The 21746-nt window shown below is 44.0% G+C and overlaps 1 protein-coding gene across 3 annotated transcripts in view; it reads left to right on the forward strand.

The window, feature by feature from the left end:
• The window catches only part of ARHGAP22 (Rho GTPase activating protein 22), a 133971-nt gene that overhangs the window by 62640 nt on the left and 49585 nt on the right, over nt 1–21746 (forward strand). The window contains exon 1 of one of the 3 annotated variants that reach the window (XM_014958052.1): nt 13293–13542. The exons of the other annotated variants lie outside the window; for them this stretch is intronic. Coding sequence (XP_014813538.1) covers nt 13491–13542 — 52 coding nt within the window. The 5' untranslated portion in view covers nt 13293–13490. Of the gene's footprint in view, nt 1–13292; nt 13543–21746 lie in introns of those variants that run through there. 3 annotated transcript variants of the gene reach the window in all.

Below are 21746 nucleotides of genomic sequence, written 5' to 3' on the forward strand. Positions count from 1 at the left end.
ACTCTTGCTTTTACTAGGAAAAACAGATTTGTTTGTTGCACCACATTGATTTGTTAATATTGTAGGAATTGAGCCTTTGAGGTTCATTTTTGTCATAAGCGTGCAAGTGGTGTGTATGTGTTGTAATGAATGGTTTTAATAAAGTTGATTAGGAGCTGTGTGTGCCTCTCTGCTAATAACACCAATCCAACTGGAGAGGCTGCAGAGATGAGCAACTGTTGTGGTGGCTTCTAGCAAGGGTTCCCTGCAGGCAGGGAGCAGATGGGAGGCGGGGGAGGCATCTGAAAACAGGAAAAGGAAGCAGGGAGTTGGGAGAAAAGATAGATTCCACACTGAATCTTTATTGTTCTGTTCTGTTGTTTTTCCATGTAAGCCCAAAATGCCACCCCAGTTGCTTATGGTGGGTCAGATCGTGCAGGAACTAAAGGTTGGTTGTTGGCTTTCAGACCACTTTGGATATTTTTTTTTTTTCTGAATTACTCTTAAGCGCATGGTTGATGATTTCACATCCCTTTTGCATCACCTGCTTTTTTTCTTCTCGCTTTCTTGTCTTGAAACCACGGAGTAGTGCAAGGAAAATCCTTCAGACACATGATACCCTGGCCAGGATGAGAGTCAATCTGAATTTTTCCTGTTGGGTTCTCCATGGTTTGTGGTTTGCATGGTGTTTCTCTGGGTTATTTCTGGATAGTGTTTTAGATGTTAATGCTGGGGTTCAGTTACCAGATCCCATTGCAGAAGGTGCTGCCTTACGACATAAATGCATAGATTTATAGAAAATATCAGAGAAATGTGAAATGGCGTTAAGAAACTTGTGCCAGCATAGGACAGGAGGGTTTACACCTCCTGGTCACAACTCCAGAAGTGCCTGTCTGATTGAACAGCAGCTCAGCACACACAAAAGCAGCAGTTTATAAAAAACCTATAAGGTGTATGTATAGGAAGAAGGGGTGAAATTGATTCTGAGTCACATATGTAGCTGTCACAGCCTTCCCAAACTGTTTACATTATAACAACACAACAACTGGTGGCAATTTTACTGTAACCTTGCTTTTTCATAGGTAAATCTCCAGTCCTAGTCACCTAGTAATCGTGTTGAAAATGAAAACTTTGACAGAAACCTGCTTTTCAGAAAAATTGGGCTTTTTACAGTTTTGGTAAAATTGCTTAATTCAGATGAGAGAGGCCCAAAAGCCCTGGCTGATGGTGCTGGGAAGGTGCAGCTGGGAATGCAGCAGGTGACTGTGTGAGAAGGTGTAACTTCACGGAGCCACAGAATGTGTTGGAAGAAGAATGATGTGAGATCTCTTATTTTGCAGCCCAAACTCTGCTTTCTTTGCTGCTTTTATCGCATACAAATTCCTTCATAATTAGCCATTCCCTGTCATCTCTCATTGCTGCCAGGATTCATTTTTCCATAACGTACACATTGTTTTCTCATAATAGATTGTTTTTAATCTCCTGTGGTTATTTTTGTCTTTGCAACCTATCTGAGATTCTCTGCTCCACTTCTGTCACTGCAGTTTGCAACGCTTTTAGCGTCTTCACATGCTCGCACTTCTCTTCTCGTGGATCTTTATGAAGATGTTTGAACACTAAATAAAACATTACAAGATGTGCTCTTTAGGGAGAGAGAGAAATGTTGGATGCCTCTAAAGGGAGCAGATCTTAATGCAAACAAAAATCTGGATGTGAGACCTGAAGCACAGCTGAGACCAGAGCCTCGCACAGTGTGTATTGTGATGGGAGATGTAATGTCTACTGAAGAGGTGACAGTCTGAGGCTGTTTCAAGAATTTAACATGATTTTAGAGCTGTTAGTACCAAAGGTGTAGCAGTGTGATACAAAGTGCTGTTTTGATAGAAATTCATTTTGATGTTTCAAATTTATGGAGGGGGGGAAAAAAAAAAATAGTAAAAAGACACCCCCCCAGGCTGTAAACCAGCCAGCTTCATTTCAACTCCGATATGGTCTGCTTATATCATTCCAATTTTAGGCTGGATTAGGTATCTTTTCTCCTGCAGCTGGCGTAAAGCTGATGTAAACTCTATTGTGTGCTTTCGCTAACTTGACAGAAATGTGATTGTGCCTGTGCCTGATCTAGCTCAGTCATGCCTTATTAAGTGATTTGTTAGCTTAGAGCCAGCATTAATTGCTGTGGAACCTCTGCCCATGTTAGGCAAGACAGAAATAAGAAGTTGTCATCTTCGCTGTTTCACATGTGGGGAGCTACTGCAAAGGAACAAAATCTTGTTCCTGTTCAGAGAAGAACTGGCTTCTTCTCTCTGAGCTTCCTCCTCTGCTGCTGGATGTTCATATCTCTTCTCAAGTGATATGGTAACACCTTTTTGAGAAGCCCTTCTGAGTTCCGACTTCCTCTGGCAGTGTCCATGTTCCAGACAGCTGGAGTTACTGCAGTAAGGAATTCGGGAGACATGGAATATGGTCCTGTAATGAAATCCAAGCGTGTTGTCCCTGCTGCACTTCTTTGCTTGTTTTACTGTCTCATTGTAACAACCCAGTCCATTTTGTCTGAAATACTTTGCCCTTTTTAAACCAATACTGTCTCTGAAATCCATCATTTACTGTCTCACTGTTGATTACTGATTAGTCCTCTTCATATTTACTTATATTCTTGCTTGGAGGAGAGGTCTGCCTCAGACCAGTAATTTCATGGGTTATTCCTCTTTCTTTGTATGCCTGCTTGGAAAATATAGATTGTGATAACATTAAACTTTATAGTTAGCTGAAAATTTTGCACTTAAGGGTAGTGTAAGCTTGATCTCAGTGTTCAAAGGGACTGTCAACCCCTAATTCTCCTTTAAGGTGGAGTAAGTAGCAAATATAGAACACAGGTTTTTTTGTGACTCCCCAGCAAACCCACTGCCATGTGTCCAAGGTTGTTCCAGAAAACTAGGAAGCCTAATTATTAGAAGTGTTGTGTGAAGTCCTGTGGGTCCAACCAGCAATCTTAGCTCTGTTTTGTCGGGTCCTGGATGGAGCGGGTCAAATGCCGGGTGGATGCTCCAGAGTTTCCAGACTGGGAATTAACCACTGGCCTCAGGGAGTCAGTCTGGGGGAAAGGCTGTAGGGGAAAGTGCTGAGGAAAAAGGTAGGACTTTAGAGGAAAGCCCTGAAAGCTAATTCAGATGGAGTGGTAGGTGAGAGGGCTCCATCTCCTCCATACATTGCCAACTTGGAAGGATCAGTTGCAGAGATGCTTCCCCAGCTCCCCTCCCTGACTACCCTGAGTCAGTCGGACCCATAGCAGAATTCACTTGACTCCTTTCCCCTGGGACAGAAGGACTCAGGCTGCTCCACTTCTGTCACTGCAGTTTGCAACGCTTTTAGCGTCTTCACATGCTCGCACTTCTCTTCTCGTGGATCTTTATGAAGATGTTTGAACACTAAATAAAACATTACAAGATGTGCTCTTTAGGGAGAGAGAGAAATGTTGGATGCCTCTAAAGGGAGCAGATCTTAATGCAAACAAAAATCTGGATGTGAGACCTGAAGCACAGCTGAGACCAGAGCCTCGCACAGTGTGTATTGTGATGGGAGATGTAATGTCTACTGAAGAGGTGACAGTCTGAGGCTGTTTCAAGAATTTAACATGATTTTAGAGCTGTTAGTACCAAAGGTGTAGCAGTGTGATACAAAGTGCTGTTTTGATAGAAATTCATTTTGATGTTTCAAATTTATGGAGGGGGGGAAAAAAAAAAATAGTAAAAAGACACCCCCCCAGGCTGTAAACCAGCCAGCTTCATTTCAACTCCGATATGGTCTGCTTATATCATTCCAATTTTAGGCTGGATTAGGTATCTTTTCTCCTGCAGCTGGCATAAAGCTGATGTAAACTCTATTGTGTGCTTTCGCTAACTTGACAGAAATGTGATTGTGCCTGTGCCTGATCTAGCTCAGTCATGCCTTATTAAGTGATTTGTTAGCTTAGAGCCAGCATTAATTGCTGTGGAACCTCTGCCCATGTTAGGCAAGACAGAAATAAGAAGTTGTCATCTTCGCTGTTTCACATGTGGGGAGCTACTGCAAAGGAACAAAACCTTGTTCCTGTTCAGAGAAGAACTGGCTTCTTCTCTCTGAGCTTCCTCCTCTGCTGCTGGATGTTCATATCTCTTCTCAAGTGATATGGTAACACCTTTTTGAGAAGCCCTTCTGAGTTCCGACTTCCTCTGGCAGTGTCCATGTTCCAGACAACTGGAGTTACTGCAGTAAGGAATTCGGGAGACATGGAATATGGTCCTGTAATGAAATCCAAGCGTGTTGTCCCTGCTGCACTTCTTTGCTTGTTTTACTGTCTCATTGTAACAACCCAGTCCATTTTGTCTGAAATACTTTGCCCTTTTTAAACCAATACTGTCTCTGAAATCCATCATTTACTGTCTCACTGTTGATTACTGATTAGTCCTCTTCATATTTACTTATATTCTTGCTTGGAGGAGAGGTCTGCCTCAGACCAGTAATTTCATGGGTTATTCCTCTTTCTTTGTATGCCTGCTTGGAAAATATAGATTGTGATAACATTAAACTTTATAGTTAGCTGAAAATTTTGCACTTAAGGGTAGTGTAAGCTTGATCTCAGTGTTCAAAGGGACTGTCAACCCCTAATTCTCCTTTAAGGTGGAGTAAGTAGCAAATATAGAACACAGGTTTTTTTGTGACTCCCCAGCAAACCCACTGCCATGTGTCCAAGGTTGTTCCAGAAAACTAGGAAGCCTAATTATTAGAAGTGTTGTGTGAAGTCCTGTGGGTCCAACCAGCAATCTTAGCTCTGTTTTGTCGGGTCCTGGATGGAGCGGGTCAAATGCCGGGTGGATGCTCCAGAGTTTCCAGACTGGGAATTAACCACTGGCCTCAGGGAGTCAGTCTGGGGGAAAGGCTGTAGGGGAAAGTGCTGAGGAAAAAGGTAGGACTTTAGAGGAAAGCCCTGAAAGCTAATTCAGATGGAGTGGTAGGTGAGAGGGCTCCATCTCCTCCATACATTGCCAACTTGGAAGGATCAGTTGCAGAGATGCTTCCCCAGCTCCCCTCCCTGACTACCCTGAGTCAGTCGGACCCATAGCAGAATTCACTTGACTCCTTTCCCCTGGGACAGAAGGACTCAGGCTGCCATCAGGACCTGGTTGGGGTGGTGGATCCATCCCAGACAAAGCAGTTCTTACCACGCAGTGGGAAACACAGGCAACCCCCATGAAAACAGTTCTGTTTTGGCAAAGCTACAGGCAATTGAAAGGAGTCTTACAATGGATAATGCCGGGCGGCCATAAGAGGAAGCAGTGTTCCCAGCCTGGCAATAATGCAAAATGCTATGTTTAAGCAAAATTTGAACACAGGGAAGCCAGACAATGTCAGTTTTTAATCCCCTTTCTCTTGCTCAGTGGATTACCATGATACAGCTCCTTAGACTTGCTGGTCTGATCCAGAGTGATATTGCTGCTCAGCTTGTGGCAGGGCTGTGGACGTGGCTTTAGGAAGGGTGGCTGTGGCTGAGCAGTGATTTCTATGTTTCCTTGCATAGTGGATTCACGACAGCACTGTCAGCCCCCGTACAGAGGCATCCTCTTCAATGTGCATCAAAACGGGAAAAGTCTGAAGCATTCCCAGCTAATGTGCTGCTCGCTGTTACTCTAATTAGTGTATCAAAAAAGATCTAAGGAAACAAGACGACTCCAGAAAGTGTTCTCACACTGTTTGGCTGCAGCAGCTTGTTCAGAGCTCCTAAAAATAGCCACCCATAGATCAAAGCCATGAGTGCTAGAACTGAAAATGCAGACATCCTAGTGCTGTGCTCTGAAACCACGCTGTGCACACGAACTGCAGAAATGGCAAAGAAACAGCAAAACTGATTTAACTAAGTCTCAAGCTAATTAGTTTATCACCAATACTGGGGCTGGACTTGTGAATCAAGGTGATCCAGGCTGGGTCCAGTTTTCCAATATGTTAGATAAACCCATGGCATCCAACCCTTCTGAGCAAGTGCTATGTCACCTAAAACACGTGAGGCTTTTGAATGCCCCCTGCTCTGGTCCTTCCTCCATCCTGAGACTGCAGCCCCCTCCCTACCTCCTCCCTGCCTGGGGGCTGCATTAGGTGCTTGACATAAACCTTGTTATCAAATATCTAATCAATAATGATTTCTCCATCTAAATATTGAAAATCTCAGTCTTTGAAGGAGTCTTGTGGTAGAAAAGCTCATTTCTGGCAGCCGTAGTGAGCAGTTGTCCCCACTGTAGAATGGAGATTATCATGGTGATTTGTGGTGATGGGGGCTAAGGGTGTTACCTGGATGTCTGTGTGCGAGTGAGTAGCAACAAATCATCTTAATCTGTTGAACGAAGATATTTGCTTCACTGTTACTGGATTTCAGAGTTAACATCTCAATTCCTGGCTCATCAAATGTTTTTGAGTTTCACTGCACTGGCTTCAGGTATGTTGGGGTGGTTTCTGCTGTGCGATGGAGCAGAGAAAAATGGAGGAGTCAGAGTGCATTTTAAAGCAAAATGGTGCTGAGTTTGTGTAGTACATCGAGCCTCACATCTCCCATGTTCAGTATGAAAGGTGGAGAGACTCCATTTCATTCCCTGGAGACAAATGAGTAAAGTGAAATAATGCAAATTCACAGCTATGGATTTGTGTAGGGTGGAGGAGATGAAGATGCTGGCAGTCCTTGCCAATGAGGCAGGTGGTGTGAAAGGTTTAGCTGGTGGGTGGTGATGGATCAGAGCAGATCAGAGCACAGAGTGTGCAAATGTCTCCTCTCCATCTCCTACTCCACTGAGGAAGGAGCTCTCTGAGCCCTGGGAGCACTGGCAGCTGCAGGGCCCTTTCTAAGCAAAGAACAACTCTTGGGGCTTAATCTAGATACCACTGAAAAAAAAGGGAAAAAGGGTTTTTTTCTTGTTGCATGGGGGTTTTCTATTTTTATTTTTTCCATTACTTGCTTACCCTTTTTTTTTTTCCTAGGAAAGTAATGATCTCAGGGGAGGAAATCTGGGGAAAGGTAGTGGTTTAGGCTTCTTGGGGAAAATCAAGTGGAGAAGTTCAAATTACTTTTTGCAAAGCAACAACAAAAAATTCATTTGGGGTCATCCCAAGACAGTTTGCTGACTTCCGAACCAAATGTTTTTTAGTTTATTTTTACATTTATTGCTTTTGCCTAAGCTTTTCTTTTGCTGTAGATCAGCTTTTAGATGAAATGTATTTATTGGGAAAAACGTTGAAATATTTTATGCAAATTGTAGTATTTTGAGAGGCTTTAATTTAGGTCCAATCCATTTGCACTGGATTGAAAAATGGTTCCAATCTACTTGCAATACAGTTTCCAATCCTTGTGGCCCTGTACTGTTGTGGAGATGCTTCTGTGGGTAGCAGTGTAGTGAAATCACTCTGGGTGTACCCATCTGAAGCTGAATGTAGGTTAACACTATTTACTATATAAAAATAGATGAAAATAGGTGAAAATAGATGTGCTTGCTGGTCAACATAGAGCCTTAGCAGACACTGCAGTGCAGTTAGGTATCAGCTCTTACCTCCCTCTGTACAGGGAAGAAAAGGGGCCAGATCCTCAGCTGAGGATAAATTGGGTTTTGCTGACATCATTAGAGCTGATTGACTTCTACCTGCTGAGAATTTGGCCTGGTATCACCACTGTATTTTTTTTCCTCCTGTTGCACCTTGAAATACAGCCAGCTTTTGTCTGATTGAACAGGTCTGTGTTCTAGTTGGGACAATGACTGCTGTAATTGCCAGTTCTGGAGAGAAGGTGTTTACCTGCTGTCAGGTCTGGTGGAGAGAAAGGGAAAACAGAAGGTTAAGTGTCAAGTTGCTGCTCTGAGGAGGCACAGAAGGATCCTGGCCCGAGGGCAGGACTATGGAGGCACAGGTCATGGGCAAGCAGCAGGGTAACCCTTAAAGAAGGCACATCCTTAGTTTAAGAGTCTTACAGGAACTAAGAGAAGTTCTGTCTCAGTCCATGCCCATGGAGGGATGGAAAATAGAAATACTGAAGTGCAGTACTTCAGCCTGATGGTACCCCAGAATTCAGATTCCATCCAAAGCCAGTGGATTGCTGAGGCAGATGTGCTTGAATGAGCTTAACAAGATGATCAAGACCCTGTTTACCAACGTGGCTTGCTTAGAGCAGTGCTCCCGACACCCGGGGAAACAGGAAGAAATTGTAATTAAAGGCAGCTTTGAAATTCAGTATGTGGCTGATTTGCAATTTACCATTTTATTTCTCTTTCCCCCTGCCCCTGTAGAAGCCTGCGGAGGTTTGCATGGGGAGGCTGGCATTGCTGCCTTGCATTACGAATGCTGGAGGGACTGTGGAGGGGCAATTGTGTAATGAAGGTGAAAATCAGAGTTTACTCTGGGGAGAAAAGAAATATTTTCCCTTAACTGGTGCCCTCAGGCTTTCATCCTCTTGATTGCACACTTGGGGCAAGGCTGTGACTTGGTTATTAGCAGGTATAAGGGTATAAGCAAAGGCTCCTTCCAAGCTCTTAACCAAGGATATAAGCAAGCACTGAGGGTATAAGCAAAGGCTCCTTCCAAGCTCTCATAATACTTGCAGGTTTATAGTGATTTATTCTGTCCCGTTTTACTTACTGTGTCACTAAAAGCCACGCTTTACACTCAGTTCCAGCAGTAAAAATGTTACTCAATCAATTTGCCGTATCAGCGTCTTTTAACTAAGCGCTGTAGAATTCCCACTTTGTCCTGTTCACTTTGTTAGGACTATAGATATATTTCTGTCCTCACTTTGGCTTAGGTACCTATGTAATTTCATTTGTTTCCTTTCCAAAGTGAATTAAGAAAAAGTTAATAAGGCTGTGGGATTTCCCATTCAGAAATACGTAGCCTGAATTCATACGCCGTGTCTCATTATGTCTGTGCTTTCCCTTAAAAGCCCTAATTCTGGATGCTATGATTATGTAAAACTTGCAGCTTTCATTAATAAAAAGCACATCTTGTGGGTTTAAAATAAAGCTACCAAATAGGATCTATAAAGGCTCAGAAGATAAATAATAGTGGGAAATCCTGGTGGGTTGGAAGCCGGTCTCCTGATTTTGGTGGCCTGACCTGAAATTTGTGACTGCCTGGAGTGGCAGTGATTGAGAAGCCAGATTGTGTGCAGGCTGGTTGACAAACAGAAGTTGCTGTTACTTTAGAAACATGTCATTTAAAAGTCAATTAAGATAAAAATGCCTTCTGGAAGCTGTCAGTGGGCTTCATGCTACAGCGTAATCTTGTGTATCAAGTGGTTTTTCAACACATCACCCTCTTCAGTATAGGGAGTCCTGGCAAACAGAATAAATACAGAGATGTAAGAGGGAAATAGTGCCTCCTCCTCTCCCACCCTCTGTCCTGTTAAACTAGGAGGAGAAAAAAAAAAAAGTAGGGCAAATTCTGTAGCTTTTATGCAGGGAAAATCCTGTCAACCTCAGTGGGAGACTTGGCTCCCGGAGAAGTCCAGGAGCTGGGCCAAAGTTTGCATTCTGATCTTTAGGAAGTTAACGTCACATGTTCCCAGATGAATGCCCCAGAGCTTTGCAAAGGTGGCCGGTGGAGCAGTGAAATGCCTCGGATTCAGTGGAAATTTGGCATTTAATTCCCGCAAACTCCCGGTCTTCATGTTTTGAAAATCTTTTCTTGGTTGGAACGTGTTTGCTCGAACGTGCCGGGAGGAAACCAGCCAGCAGCCCTCGAATAGACCCACAGCACGGGCGTAAATTAAACCCCCTTCTTGCTATGGGATAGATAAGCATGAAGGGTCTTAGTGTTCTGCAGATGAATCATACTTAGCTCATCAGTGAGCGCCTTGATTTAATGAAGCCATAGTATGTTAATGTTAACACCGCAAAAAAAAAAAAAAAGCTGTAAAGTTGCAGGCAGCCCTTGCTAACTAGCTACAAGCATTTCAGCGCCTGGGCATGAGCTCCTACTTGGCTATTCTGGCCATAATTAATGATGACAAGTATGTTGGAAAAATAATTATTTTGCTTGCTTTTAAAGACAATTACTTGCTCAAGGCAAGTGAGGGGGTAGGATTTATGTGGCTGTAATAAGCATATGTAGATGGCATCTTCCCAGAAGAATATTGTAGCCACAGGATCTTTTTAATTGACCTGAGATTCTTTTGTTCTGCAGATACAATTTATGTATGTGGTCACAGACTAAAATGACCCTACTTGTTTTAGGGCAGGCTGAGTTCTAAACTGCTGAAAGGGGAAAAAAAGGCTGCTTTTGTCAGCTCAGTCAGCAGCAGATAGAAATCTCCCCTGGTCACTTTGTGAGGGGAGGAAATCTTTTTGGATGGGTACCCTGAACGCGTGCTCTTTCCATCTGATAAAATAGAAGATGGGGGATCTGGCAGCAGGCTGGGGTGTGTACGTGCCATCCTCTGATGGCCATCTGTCTGTGTCTTGACCACCTTCAAAAGGCTGAGAGTCTTGGGTCTGTTTAGTCTGGAGAAGAGAAGACTGAGGGGGGATCTGATCAACACCTATAAATTTAAAGGTTGGGTGTCAGTCTTTTTTCAGTGGTGCCCAGGGACAGGACAAGAGGGAACGGGCACAAACTGGAACAGAGGAAGTTCCATCTAAACACGAGGAGGAACTTCTTTCCTGTGAGGGTGGCAGAGCCCTGGCAGAGGCTGCCCAGAGAGGGGGTGGAGTCTCCTTCTCTGGAGACATCCAAACCCACCTGGACACGTTCCTGTGGGACCTGCTCTGGGTGGACCTGCTCTGGCAGGGGGTTGGAGGAGATGATCTTCCAACCCAAACCATTCTATGATTCTATGTAGTCTTATTGCATAGACTGTGGTCAAATGCTTTAACACTACGGTTTTGCTGCCTTTTTTCTCTGAGTTTCAAGCTAATTTTGCCCAGGTGGGAAATAACAGCAGAAAGTCCCCCAAGGCTGTAATTCAGTGGAAAATTCCAAAATGTGGCCACAGCTAACAGCCCTTAATAGAAAGCAGCAGTTTTTTGTGTCTATTGTCAGTCACTCCACTGTTCCTCTAAGGTGGTGAGGTCCTCTTGGGCCACAGGAGAGGGAAGGGGAACCAAAAAACTATATGCTGATCACTTACGTACATTAAGAAAAATCTCCCTCTTATTCCCTTTTTTAATCTTGTGGTGATTATACAGAAGTCATGATCCCTTTCTCCAATTCCCATCTCTCAGTCAGGGAAGATGAAGCTGACTTTCGTAATTCAGCATTTTGAAACCTGACACTGAAACTTATTACAGAAAATGAGTATTAAGAGTCATAGGTGCTTTTCTCTGCACAACCAGTCTGCTGGCAGCTCTGGGGGCTCTGAAATCAGTCTCTGTTTGTTGGGGTCCTGAGTTGGGGGAAGGGGGAAGATTAAAAGAGGAAGGACTCAATAACTATATATTATATATATTAATGTGGTTTTGGAGTGAGAATATAGGGCAGAAAAATATTTAGATATCTTGTGGTCCCAGTTGTATGTGGTCCTTTCCAAAAGCATCACTAAAAGCTGGGTGAATTGTAATGGTTCAGGGTTTGCATCCAATTCAGTCCATTCTTGGTGTCTGCAGATTTTTGTCAGAGTAGAAATTTTCACCTGATCTCAATCTGTTTGGAGACCTGATTAAGGAAAGCTATGCCTGAGCAACAGAAAAATACTAGAGGATAAAGGATAAATTGTTCCTCCTTCATGAGGATGGTGAGGGCTTAGGGTTCCTTACAGTCGGTCGTGGCAGCAGGAGGTGGGCAGTGGAAGAGAAAGAGCCTGTTTCACTGCCCTGGGTGAGAGACACAAATGTTTGTTTGCCTAAGTTCAAAGTTCTCTCTGGAAACTGCACATTGTACAGGAGAGCAACCTCTGGGTTTAGCTCCAGGGGCAGAATGAGCTGAAAATGAAGCAGAATATGGGGCTACTGGAGTTAAAAGCGGTAGGGTTTTCTGTAAGGTCATTAAAGGGCCAGATCCATAGGCAGCTGGGAAGGATTACTGCACTAGTCTAAATTTGACCCGGTGTTAAACTGGCAGAGAAGGGAATTCCCTTGTGGTGCTGTGGTTTTACTGGGTATTTCTTTTTTTTCTTTTGTTTAATTTACTGTGAGCAAAAAGGCAGACTCGCTTCGGCAGAAAGTCCAGCCTTGTGTGTCACTCAGTGGGGCATGATGTCTGCTGGCAAAGGGGAAGCTGAAGGATAAAGGGGATGTTCCAAGGGCTGTTTGGGCGTGACATGTTTTCTCGTGTGCCACACGATGACAGTAGGAGGAAGTGTTGTGAGGTTCAAGGATGAACTCTCCGAGTTCATCCCAACTGCTGAGTTTCTCCTTCAAAATAACTGGATTCTCGTGTAGATCTTTGTTTGGGGTTTTCTGGAAGGAATTAACAGGAGTGGAAAGCTTGCCCTCCCCACACCCCCCACCCCTTCCACAACGTTTACAGATATCCATGGAAAGATTGGTGAGGCTGTAAATTTGTGTTAGATTTGGGAGAAAGTCAGTCATCTTTGATGACTTCCAAGGTGATGATGAATTTAAGGTAGATGACTAGGAGGCAGCAGGCATGGATAAATGTCATTGCCATTAAATGTACTGTCCCAACTTTATGGAATTAGGAAGGATATGAAGTCAGTACCAAACTGCCTTAAGGTCTCCAGAGAGGCAGCAGAAGCAGCAAGAATAAGACAATTTCCAGATCAGATTATCTCGGCTGAAAAAAACCCAGGAGATTTTTTAGGTGGCCTTTGCTCCTAAAAGCAGCCAGGCAGAGTGGGGGCAAATAAACAGCCTTAACCACGGGGGCTGAAGCAACAGGGTTAAACACTTGTTCTTCTCTTAGTACCTACCACCCACGAGCCTCAAAGATTTTTACGTCCCTGTGGCCGTATTGTCACCCCATTTGAGAGACAGGGAAACTGAGGCATAGGGTGGTGGTTAGAATCCAAACCTTCTGATGATTTCTTTAATTATTTAAAGGCTTCATTTTTTCCAGATGTGCCCAAGAAGCAGGTGAGGGGATAGCCCTGTGACGTGACATGGGAGGTTTATAGTGATACATTTTCCACTCTAGGCAAGAACTGGTTAATAGAATCAGGTTTTTTACGTTATCCAAACCTGATGTGTGTTTTTTTCTTTCCTCTCAACATATTGCTGGTTGCTGTAGCAGCTGAGTAATGCAGAAGTTGTGCCTGAAAAAAAAATGCTTCCTCCTTATATGATACTGTACATATTGTCATGGAAATTGTCCTCATTTCCCCCGAGCACACTTTAAATAACTCGAACAGCAGTGCTAATGAGCAGAAAGATATCTGCAATCCCCACCGTGCAACTTGACATACTTTATCCCACTCTGAATTCCCTTTGCTCATCATTGAGCATTTTAAAGATCTGGGATAATAATTTGCTTTCTCTCTTTGGTCCAGTCATTTTGCTCTTAGCACTTGGTAATAAAAGGTCAGCTTTGGCTGAAACCTGAGTGTAGCAGCCATGCCGTTTTTTACTGCCAAATATCTTAAGAAAAGCAAGTGTCTCCGAAAGGGTAAGTCGTCATATTTTTGGTGTGTTTAGTGTTGTCTGTTTTGCTTTAAATCACAGTAAAGGGTTTATTTTGAAGTAACAAGCAGCGGGAATGGATCTATTCACGCTGCCGATGGGTTTAGCACAGGGGGTTTTATTATGCTGTGTGCATTTTTGGTTCAAGATACACTGTATGTTATTATCTTGCATTTTACATTCAGTGAAGCCGACTAAGCGGGAGAATGTTTAACCCTTTAAACATGGAGCGTATGTTTTGCACAGGGTTGGAATCCTAATGCAGAACAAAACAGCGACAGAATGTCTGTGTATATTTGTTTTTTCCAGATAAGTTTAGGTGGGCAGATAAGTAATGCTCTAGTATCTTTGTTTCTGTTGTCCAAAAGGAGCATTTTTAAAAATCTACACTGAAATAATAAATTAAAATAAATAATACCAAATGAAGGAAAAAGCATGTTTCCTCTTAGCATCTTTGGTGTGTCGGGCTACCTGAGTGCAGGATTCCACATAGATTTTCAGCTCGTTGTTGTGAGAATGGCTGTGTGAGCTTTTCCAGGAAATGTGATTGTTCTACCTCCAGGTAAAGATAAAACTCTTCAAGAGAGCAGTTTGCCTGTAGCTTTATAAAAATCGACAAGGTAATACACTCCTAATGGAGAAACACAGTGCTTGTATTTTTCTTGTTCCATTGTGTGTGTCTTTATTGTGACATTGGTTGTGTTGCCAGCGGTCCAGATGTGGGCTTTGCAGAACAGCAAACAGCAGTGATTTCTTGTAGCTGGGACATGCTTCAATTCTAGGGGATCTGAGGAATCTGACTTTTTTACCTGGCTAAGCATTTGTATATGTATATATGTATTCATTTATTCTATGCATTTCCCTAACTCATTGTTTGAATGTAAATAGTTTCTAAGGCATAGCTGGAAGGTGGAATTGTATAGGTTTTCATCACAAGTTTAAAGTTGAAGAAAAGGTTTTGAAGAAATGCAAATTTGCTTTCTTTAACCTACCCTTATGTTTTCTATTGGGTTCCTCTTTTAAAAGGGGATTGCACAACAAGAACTAGCGCTTGGGGTGTGAGAACTGAGCTAGGCTGACCTGTAGCCACTGGTACCAACTTCTTGGGATTTTGTTCAGCAAAATGTGTGCGTGTGTCTGCAGATTTACACAATCCTTCCGCAATTCTGATGGATAGCATCATGTTGGCAAAGTTTTATTAGAAAAAAGGCTAAAGATTATGATGAATTCTTAATTTGCTTTTGCTGTGTTGAGGTTTTTTTGTTGTTGTTATTGGGTTTGGTTTTTTTAGAGGTTTGTTGTATGTATGTAAATATATTTGCCACTTTAAAAGGAGGCATAGGACAGTTTTTGCTCCCTCTTTTTGCTCATGTGCTGGGGACACAGCCAGGAAAGGGAAGGTCATTCTGGCACATGCACCTGAAGACAAGCTTGCCCAGCCCCAGTGCCTGCTACAAGAGCAGTGTGTCTGCACCCTGCTGAATTCCTGCCCTCTTACTGCGAGATGTTCCCTGCCTCTCTGTGGCAAGAAGCTGTGATTTATTAGATGCACAGCAGTCCCTTCAGGCTTAGAGCCAGCTGTAGACATCCAGCACGAGTCAGTGTGACCCTCTGAAGGTTGCAGTTTGAAGCTAGGAGCAGTCCCTCGCTGCTCAATCCATTCCCTAAGCAGCCCATCCTTGTTGCTGCCATGACATTGACATTCCCACCCATCTGGGGGAAGATGCTGTGCTGGTGTGGGAGAAAGGCTGAGACTCCAGAAGCAGCAGGTTGGGCAGGAGCTGTTGGTTGTAGGTTTAGACTCAGGGGTGCTGCATGTGTTCAGAGCCACCGAGCCTGGAGAGAAAGCCTTGCATGCCCAGGAAAGCAGTGAGGAACCAGGAGCAGTAACTTGGTGCCCTCCCTATGCAAACAAGAAGGCAGTATGAGGAGACCATTCCTAAACCAGAATCAACATGGGTATAGCCTGAGCCTTTTAGAGGTGACCGGGGGAAGCTCAGCCAACAGCAACCAGTCGTGTTCTTAGTGAGTCACTACCAATGTGAGGATTTTCAGTGAACTGAATGCTTTAAAGAGCATCTTCGTGCGCCAAAGAGGGTAGAGGGTGTTGCCTGTCCGAGCCTGCTTCTGCCAATGTTTTTCTGATGTGTGAAATCCTTTTAGCTGCCCAGAGCACCTCCTGGTCCAGGTCTGCTGGCAGGCTAGGGATCCTGCTTCCTTCTGATGCCCATCCTAGTCTGTGCTGACCTTTCTCCTCCTGCTTTGAGGACAGTCTGGGAAGGGAAGTGCCAGAGCACGAAGGGAGAACCTCTGTGTCTGGGCAGGGAATGCTGAGGCAGTTGGGCATCTCCGTGAGCTGTTTAATGTCAGTCTGTCACTAATGCTGCTTTGAAGAGGCTGAACTCCTGCCAGTTTTTGAGCCACTTTCCATCCAGTTACTGGAGGCAATCCCTTCCAGCTCCCTTCCAGAAAGCACTTCATTTGCAGAGGTTTTTGCTGTGATCTGAGAAAGGAGATCCTTCCCAGTAAGTAAATGTGGTCATTAAAAGGTATTAAATGATTACAGAGTGCCCTAAGCATAGCCTCAAAAGTGCAGTAGTATGTTCTCTCTTGCTGTCCATCCTTTGCTTTGCAGACTGTTGTGCTTATGGCGAATTCCCCCAGGTTTCATTTGGTGATGTATCCTTACCTACTCTGACCCTCTGGTAAAACCTACAGCAGTGACAGATTCTGGAAAAAATACAAGTTAAGGGCTTCTTTATTTCTCCTATTACCAGTTTTAAGCACCATCAAACTCCTGTTGGTTAAATCTTCCCCCTCACCTTAAATAAGGCATCAAAACAATGAAAAATATTTATCAGCCTCTGCAGCCTGTTGTTAAAACCCACCTCTCTCTCATATGCCCTCCTACAGTAAAATTCACTGAGTACTGGCTCATCATTACTCAAATCTGGGCTATAAAATGTTAGAATTTTCTCTGATCTGGCAAGTCACCGTTGATTTTTTTTCACCTGCCCCTTGAATTTCTAGTAAGGGAAAAAGAAAGTTTCAGCTCCAGCAAAGCCTTTTCCTCTTTAATTCAAAAGAAAAAAAAATAATACTGAATGTTTTATTGCCAAGTGGTCCTTATTTTGCTGCAGCTGTAGATTTACAGGACTTCAAAGCTGGATGATTAAGGCGCAGTTTTAGTTCGTAGCCAGACAAGCCAAACAATCCCAGCTTCAAAGCAGGGGGTGTTCTTTAATGTTGTGGGCTCGCTCTTTGTGCGCGGCAAAGGGAGCTGCTGGGGAAAACGCCATGTGCAGCAGACAAGTGATGTGGCTGCCCCTCCTGGGGGGGATCTTTTAGCTGCTGCCTGAGCAGAGCAGCCCACATCCAGCAACCTCAGGATATCTGGAGGCTGAAGATTAGGTCAGTTTGCACAGTACCCACCTGTGAGACTTCCAACCTCTGCTTTTAACACGCTCGGAGCTTCTGCCCCTGTGGACCCCCAGGGGTGGCCATGCCAAAGGCAGGGGTTTGGCCTGAGCCCCCTTGCCTCTCCTGGTCCCTTCTGTTTGTACCTGATTGTTTTCCTCCTCTTATGTGCTCACAGGCTGTGTGGGTTTATCTGCATTAGGAAAGTTGGGAGAGGCTATTTTGGTGAAAGGAAGCGTTTAATCCATGCAACGTTGTGTGTTTGAGAGGAATAGGAGCCAGGACTGGAGATGAGGATGTTCTGCATCTATGATGGTCACGTTGAAAAGGGGCCATCATGATTTTGTTAGTAGGTTAATACTTTATCCAGTCAACCATACCTCACCAGTTCAATCTAGCAGGAGGGCAGAGGAGCTGGGTAGCTCCATCATTAGACACACGATGGAGCCAGAATTGTGGTGGTGTGTACTTCACTCCAAAGCCCAGGCAGCGTGACCTGACCCTTTGTGTTTTATTGAACTCCTTATCCACAAGGATCCCGTGGATGCTCCAGTACAGAAAATAGAACAAAAGCCTCATGATGAGGCAGAAAAGGAGTCTGTTACCTCTTGTAGCAGTGAGAGTATCATTTTCTAGGACTTGTTCCTTGACTAGAAATCAGTCTTAAAAACCCCTATAAATAATGTCATTCCATAGCTTTGGGATGTAGTGAGGCACAAATGTATTTCGGTGAGGTGTCTGGGATCAAAGCAAGGATGAGCCCACAGGCTGTCTGGATTCTGGCTGCAGAGTGGTCAGACTCCAGGAAAGAGTGTGCAGGACTCTGTGGGCCTGGAGATATGAACAGAGCTGGCAGGACACCACAGAGATGCGTCTGTCCTTCAGCAAATGACTTCCAGAGCCATGTGGCTCTAGTGCAAATCGTCCTCATCAGTACTAAAACCTGAGTGGAACTGGGGCTTTATCCAACCAGTATCTAGGCTTTTGTGGGATCCAAGCCATCTCTCCACAAGCCCCTGGGATTCGGCAGCCGGAGAGGCCGGTGCTGCCAAGATGTGTAGTCCTCGCCAGGCAGAGTTGGCCAACACACCGCTGGGCTCTCAATGAGCTCTCTCGCTGCTGAGGGAGCGGTGACTTCAGCTCACCAGTTAGAGCTTGCCAAAAAAGAGGGGGTGCCAGGCACCCCACTGGGGCTGCCGAGTGAAGGAACAGCTTTTTGAGACGCAACACGCTCCTAATTTCTGCTGTGACTTTCCCATTTCGAGAGCACTGCTCTGGTGAGAACGTGGCCTGCTTTCCATCCTCTGCTGGGGACCAATCTTCATGCTGTTCAGCTTGTTCTCTCTCATTCTTCACTTTCTGCTTTCTAGGGCTGGCACTGCCTTTGCAGTTGCATGCGACTGACCTTCCAAAAAGTATTTCTTCCTTTATGATTTGATTTGATTAATCCAGAGTGCCTGGATGGAGTAGTTCTGTTTTTCATTCCTGGCTCTGCTAGTCACTAGCCAATATCATACTGGAAATCGTTTAGTGTCTCTGAGTCTCACTTCTCTCCTGGTATGTAGGAATTTCTCACTGTGGAATATGAAGGTTTTTCTCTTTTTTAAATACAGAGAAGGCATTTCCCCACTGATGCACACTATAACCTTGGAAAAGTAATTTTAACCTCACTGTGCCTGTTTCCCCAAAACACTGATGTTTAATTCTGTGACAATCATATTCCAGCAAAGGAACGTCTGTCTTTTGTTTCATTTAATTTATTTGTTAATAGCTAAAGCATTCACTGAAATCTCATCCACTTGCATATACTTATCAGAAGACTGTTTGCAGTTACTGTGTTGTGACTACTCCTTATCTGAAAAAAGCTGTGTTGGATATTTTTAATTGGACGGAGAAGTAACATAACTGGACTGGATGAAGCTCATTTTAGGATAAGGTGTATGGTATGAAGAGCTCTTTTTACTGCCTGTTTCTGAGAACTGGCTTTCACTCCTATTTACTCTAATATGGACAGGACTAGAATATCTGTAACCAGGAACATTTAAGACTTACAGATGTTTGACTGTGCATTTGAATATGTGCTCGCTCCTTATGATAATTTTTATATAATGCTTTCATGCCTGGATACCCAGATGGCCTAACTTCAATTAAACAAGGCAAGAGAATTATTAAATCTCCTGTCTGTAAGGCTGGAGGAGCTGTGTCTGTTTGGCAAATGCTTGCCAGATTGGCTTCCGAGACTACATATTGAGCTGTCTCTTAAAGGGAGGTAACTCACAGAGATCTGACTGGAAAGGCAATAATTTACTGCTGTCTTGGGTTCTTGCTTTCCCACTGTGGACCGATTAAATAAAAATAAAGGTAAAATGTAACCGGTGCCTTCAATGCTAGAGCAGTAAAAGTGGCTGCAGTCATAAGCCATGCTCTGGTATTTCTTTCCCTCATTTTAGGTTTCAAATTCACCTGATGGCTCTCAATAAAAAGTGTGGAAGAGAGGAGAAGGAGGCACTTTCCGTGCTCCTCCTATTCCCCCCGTTACCTGGCTGGGGCTCAGACAAATCATTGAGCCACCAGTGATTTTTTTTCCAGCTTTGCAGACCATTAGCACAGATAGTTCTTTCATTTCCAAACCTTGTTCCTCCCCGGCTCCCTGCGTACCACGGCTTCGCTGCAGATACATAATTCATTATCTGAAAAGGCGCTGTTTTAATGTAATATTAAACAGGCAGCAGCTCAGCAGGTGTCCCCAAGGTGAGGAAGGCAGCATCCTGCTGGCAGCAGCTGCCGGCTTCAGGCTTATCAAGATCTCTTTGTTTTGAAACAGAAGCTGGAAGGCTTTTTAATATAACATGTCATTGGCTGAGCAGCTCCCGGTTTCTGGCTATTATCCTGCCTTTGACTGCAAAGACAAAAATTCTTACAACACGTGCTGCCTGCGATGGCTGGAGACAGTTCTGTGCTCCCAGGAAGGGAGCGGGATGAGGAGAGGGAGGAGGCTCACAAGGCAGAGACACGTGCCCTGTTTCCTCCTCCCATTTTTCTTAGTGGTCCAACTGGGCTCCCAGTGTATCTGTGGAGCAGGACCACTGGTGTCAGTGTTGTCGGAACGGGTCTTCTGCTGCCCTAAGCATCAAAATGCCCAAATATGTAGCCTATAGAGGGCATTCCAAGCAGTGAGGCTGATATTCCACCAGTTTCACTCAAGTGCTAGTTCTCAGTGGCCTAAATCTCTGCAATTAGATCTAATTTGTGATCTAATAACATCACTCCAGCTTCAACTGGCAACTTTGGCATTTCTGTTTGAGTAATAGTTCACAACATGCATTGAGCATGGCTTTTTTGTTCCTTGGGATAACACCTTCATCTTCTGTATTTGAATGTTATAAAATGTGTTGATGGCTGGATTCTCCTGGAATACATGGCTCCTAAACTGGCAATAAATGTATAAATTACATGTGGTAAATCTGTGCCATCCCGTTACCTGGTACTCGATTTAAGCTTAGGGAAAGTGAGGATTTTTCATAAGGTGACGTTTCTTGTTCTAGAGATAACTGGGCTGTAGTTGCAGAGTTTGTCTACCCAGTGTGAACATCTGTGCTGCAAACACGTTCTCACACCAGGAGAAAGTTGCTGTGTCCCTCCCGGTTGCTGTACACATCTGTGTGAGACTTTAGGACTTTTGGGGCACATTCCTGTTAGTTGTAATTGTGGAATCATTTGGAAATGAACTTTACGATCATCAAGTCCAATTGTAAACCTCAATGTAAGGCATAAACTGTAATTTCTCGTGACCACTTCTCACCTTTTTGTGCTCCTTTGTGGAAATTCTTTTAGTTTGCCTTGTTAGTGAAGAGACTCTGTCTTGCTATGGCTGTGATCTAGCTTTGGTCAGCAGCCTTTGCTTGAAGCTCAACAAAGACCTGTAAGCCATCAAAGAGTGTAAGATGGTTTGAAGGACCTTCTGGAAGTGTATCACAGCCCATAGAAGGTGACGATGTTCTTTGCTAAGAGACTGCACGTGATGGCATAGTGGAGAAGAAGCTGCTGATCCAGGTTTTCAAATATAGGGATTTCCCTTCTGGTAGCTAACTAGTCTGGAGGAAGACACCAGTACAGAGCACTTGGACTACGTTGCCATGCAGATCTAGGAAGATCAGCAGAAGTCCAAGGATTTCTGCAGGAAGGAGGTCACATTCCTGGAGTAGATCTGTAGTATTTTAGTGTGCTAGAGCCACAGTGAGCACTGCAGACAAGACTTCCACTGAGAAATCCATAGAGACCCAGAGCTGAGCATTGTGTTCAACACTCCCTTGAAGTCCATCAGCAGAAGATGTCTCTCAGGATGAGTTGTTGTTTACCTAAGATCCTCTTTTCATTTCTTGCTTAAATCAGATCTAAATCAGCATGTTTTTGAAAAGTGGGGGTTACATCTGCTAATGATTAACCACTTCAAAGGAACTTGTGTGGACTTTTTGATAATGCTATTAACTGGGAGGAATCTGTCCATTGCCAACGGGTGGAGAGAATTAGAATTGATTTCGCTAAGTGTTTTCCTGCCAGTGCTTCACTGACAGTTGTCCTAAAGCACAAAGAATCGAGGCCCTCGCTTTTTGCATCAGCACAACCTTGAGCCATCCACAGTTGTGTTCTGGGTTACAAATACAGACTTTCCTTTCTGCCAAAGAGCACTGTTGCCACAATGAAGACTGTTATGGGTTTACACCATCATGTTTAGGAGATTCATTGGTTACCCAATGTATAGCCAGATACAAG

Source organism: Calidris pugnax, unplaced genomic scaffold, assembly GCF_001431845.1.
Source record: "Calidris pugnax isolate Ruff unplaced genomic scaffold, ASM143184v1 scaffold352, whole genome shotgun sequence".
In the NCBI taxonomy this organism is placed as follows: Eukaryota; Metazoa; Chordata; class Aves; order Charadriiformes; family Scolopacidae; genus Calidris; species Calidris pugnax.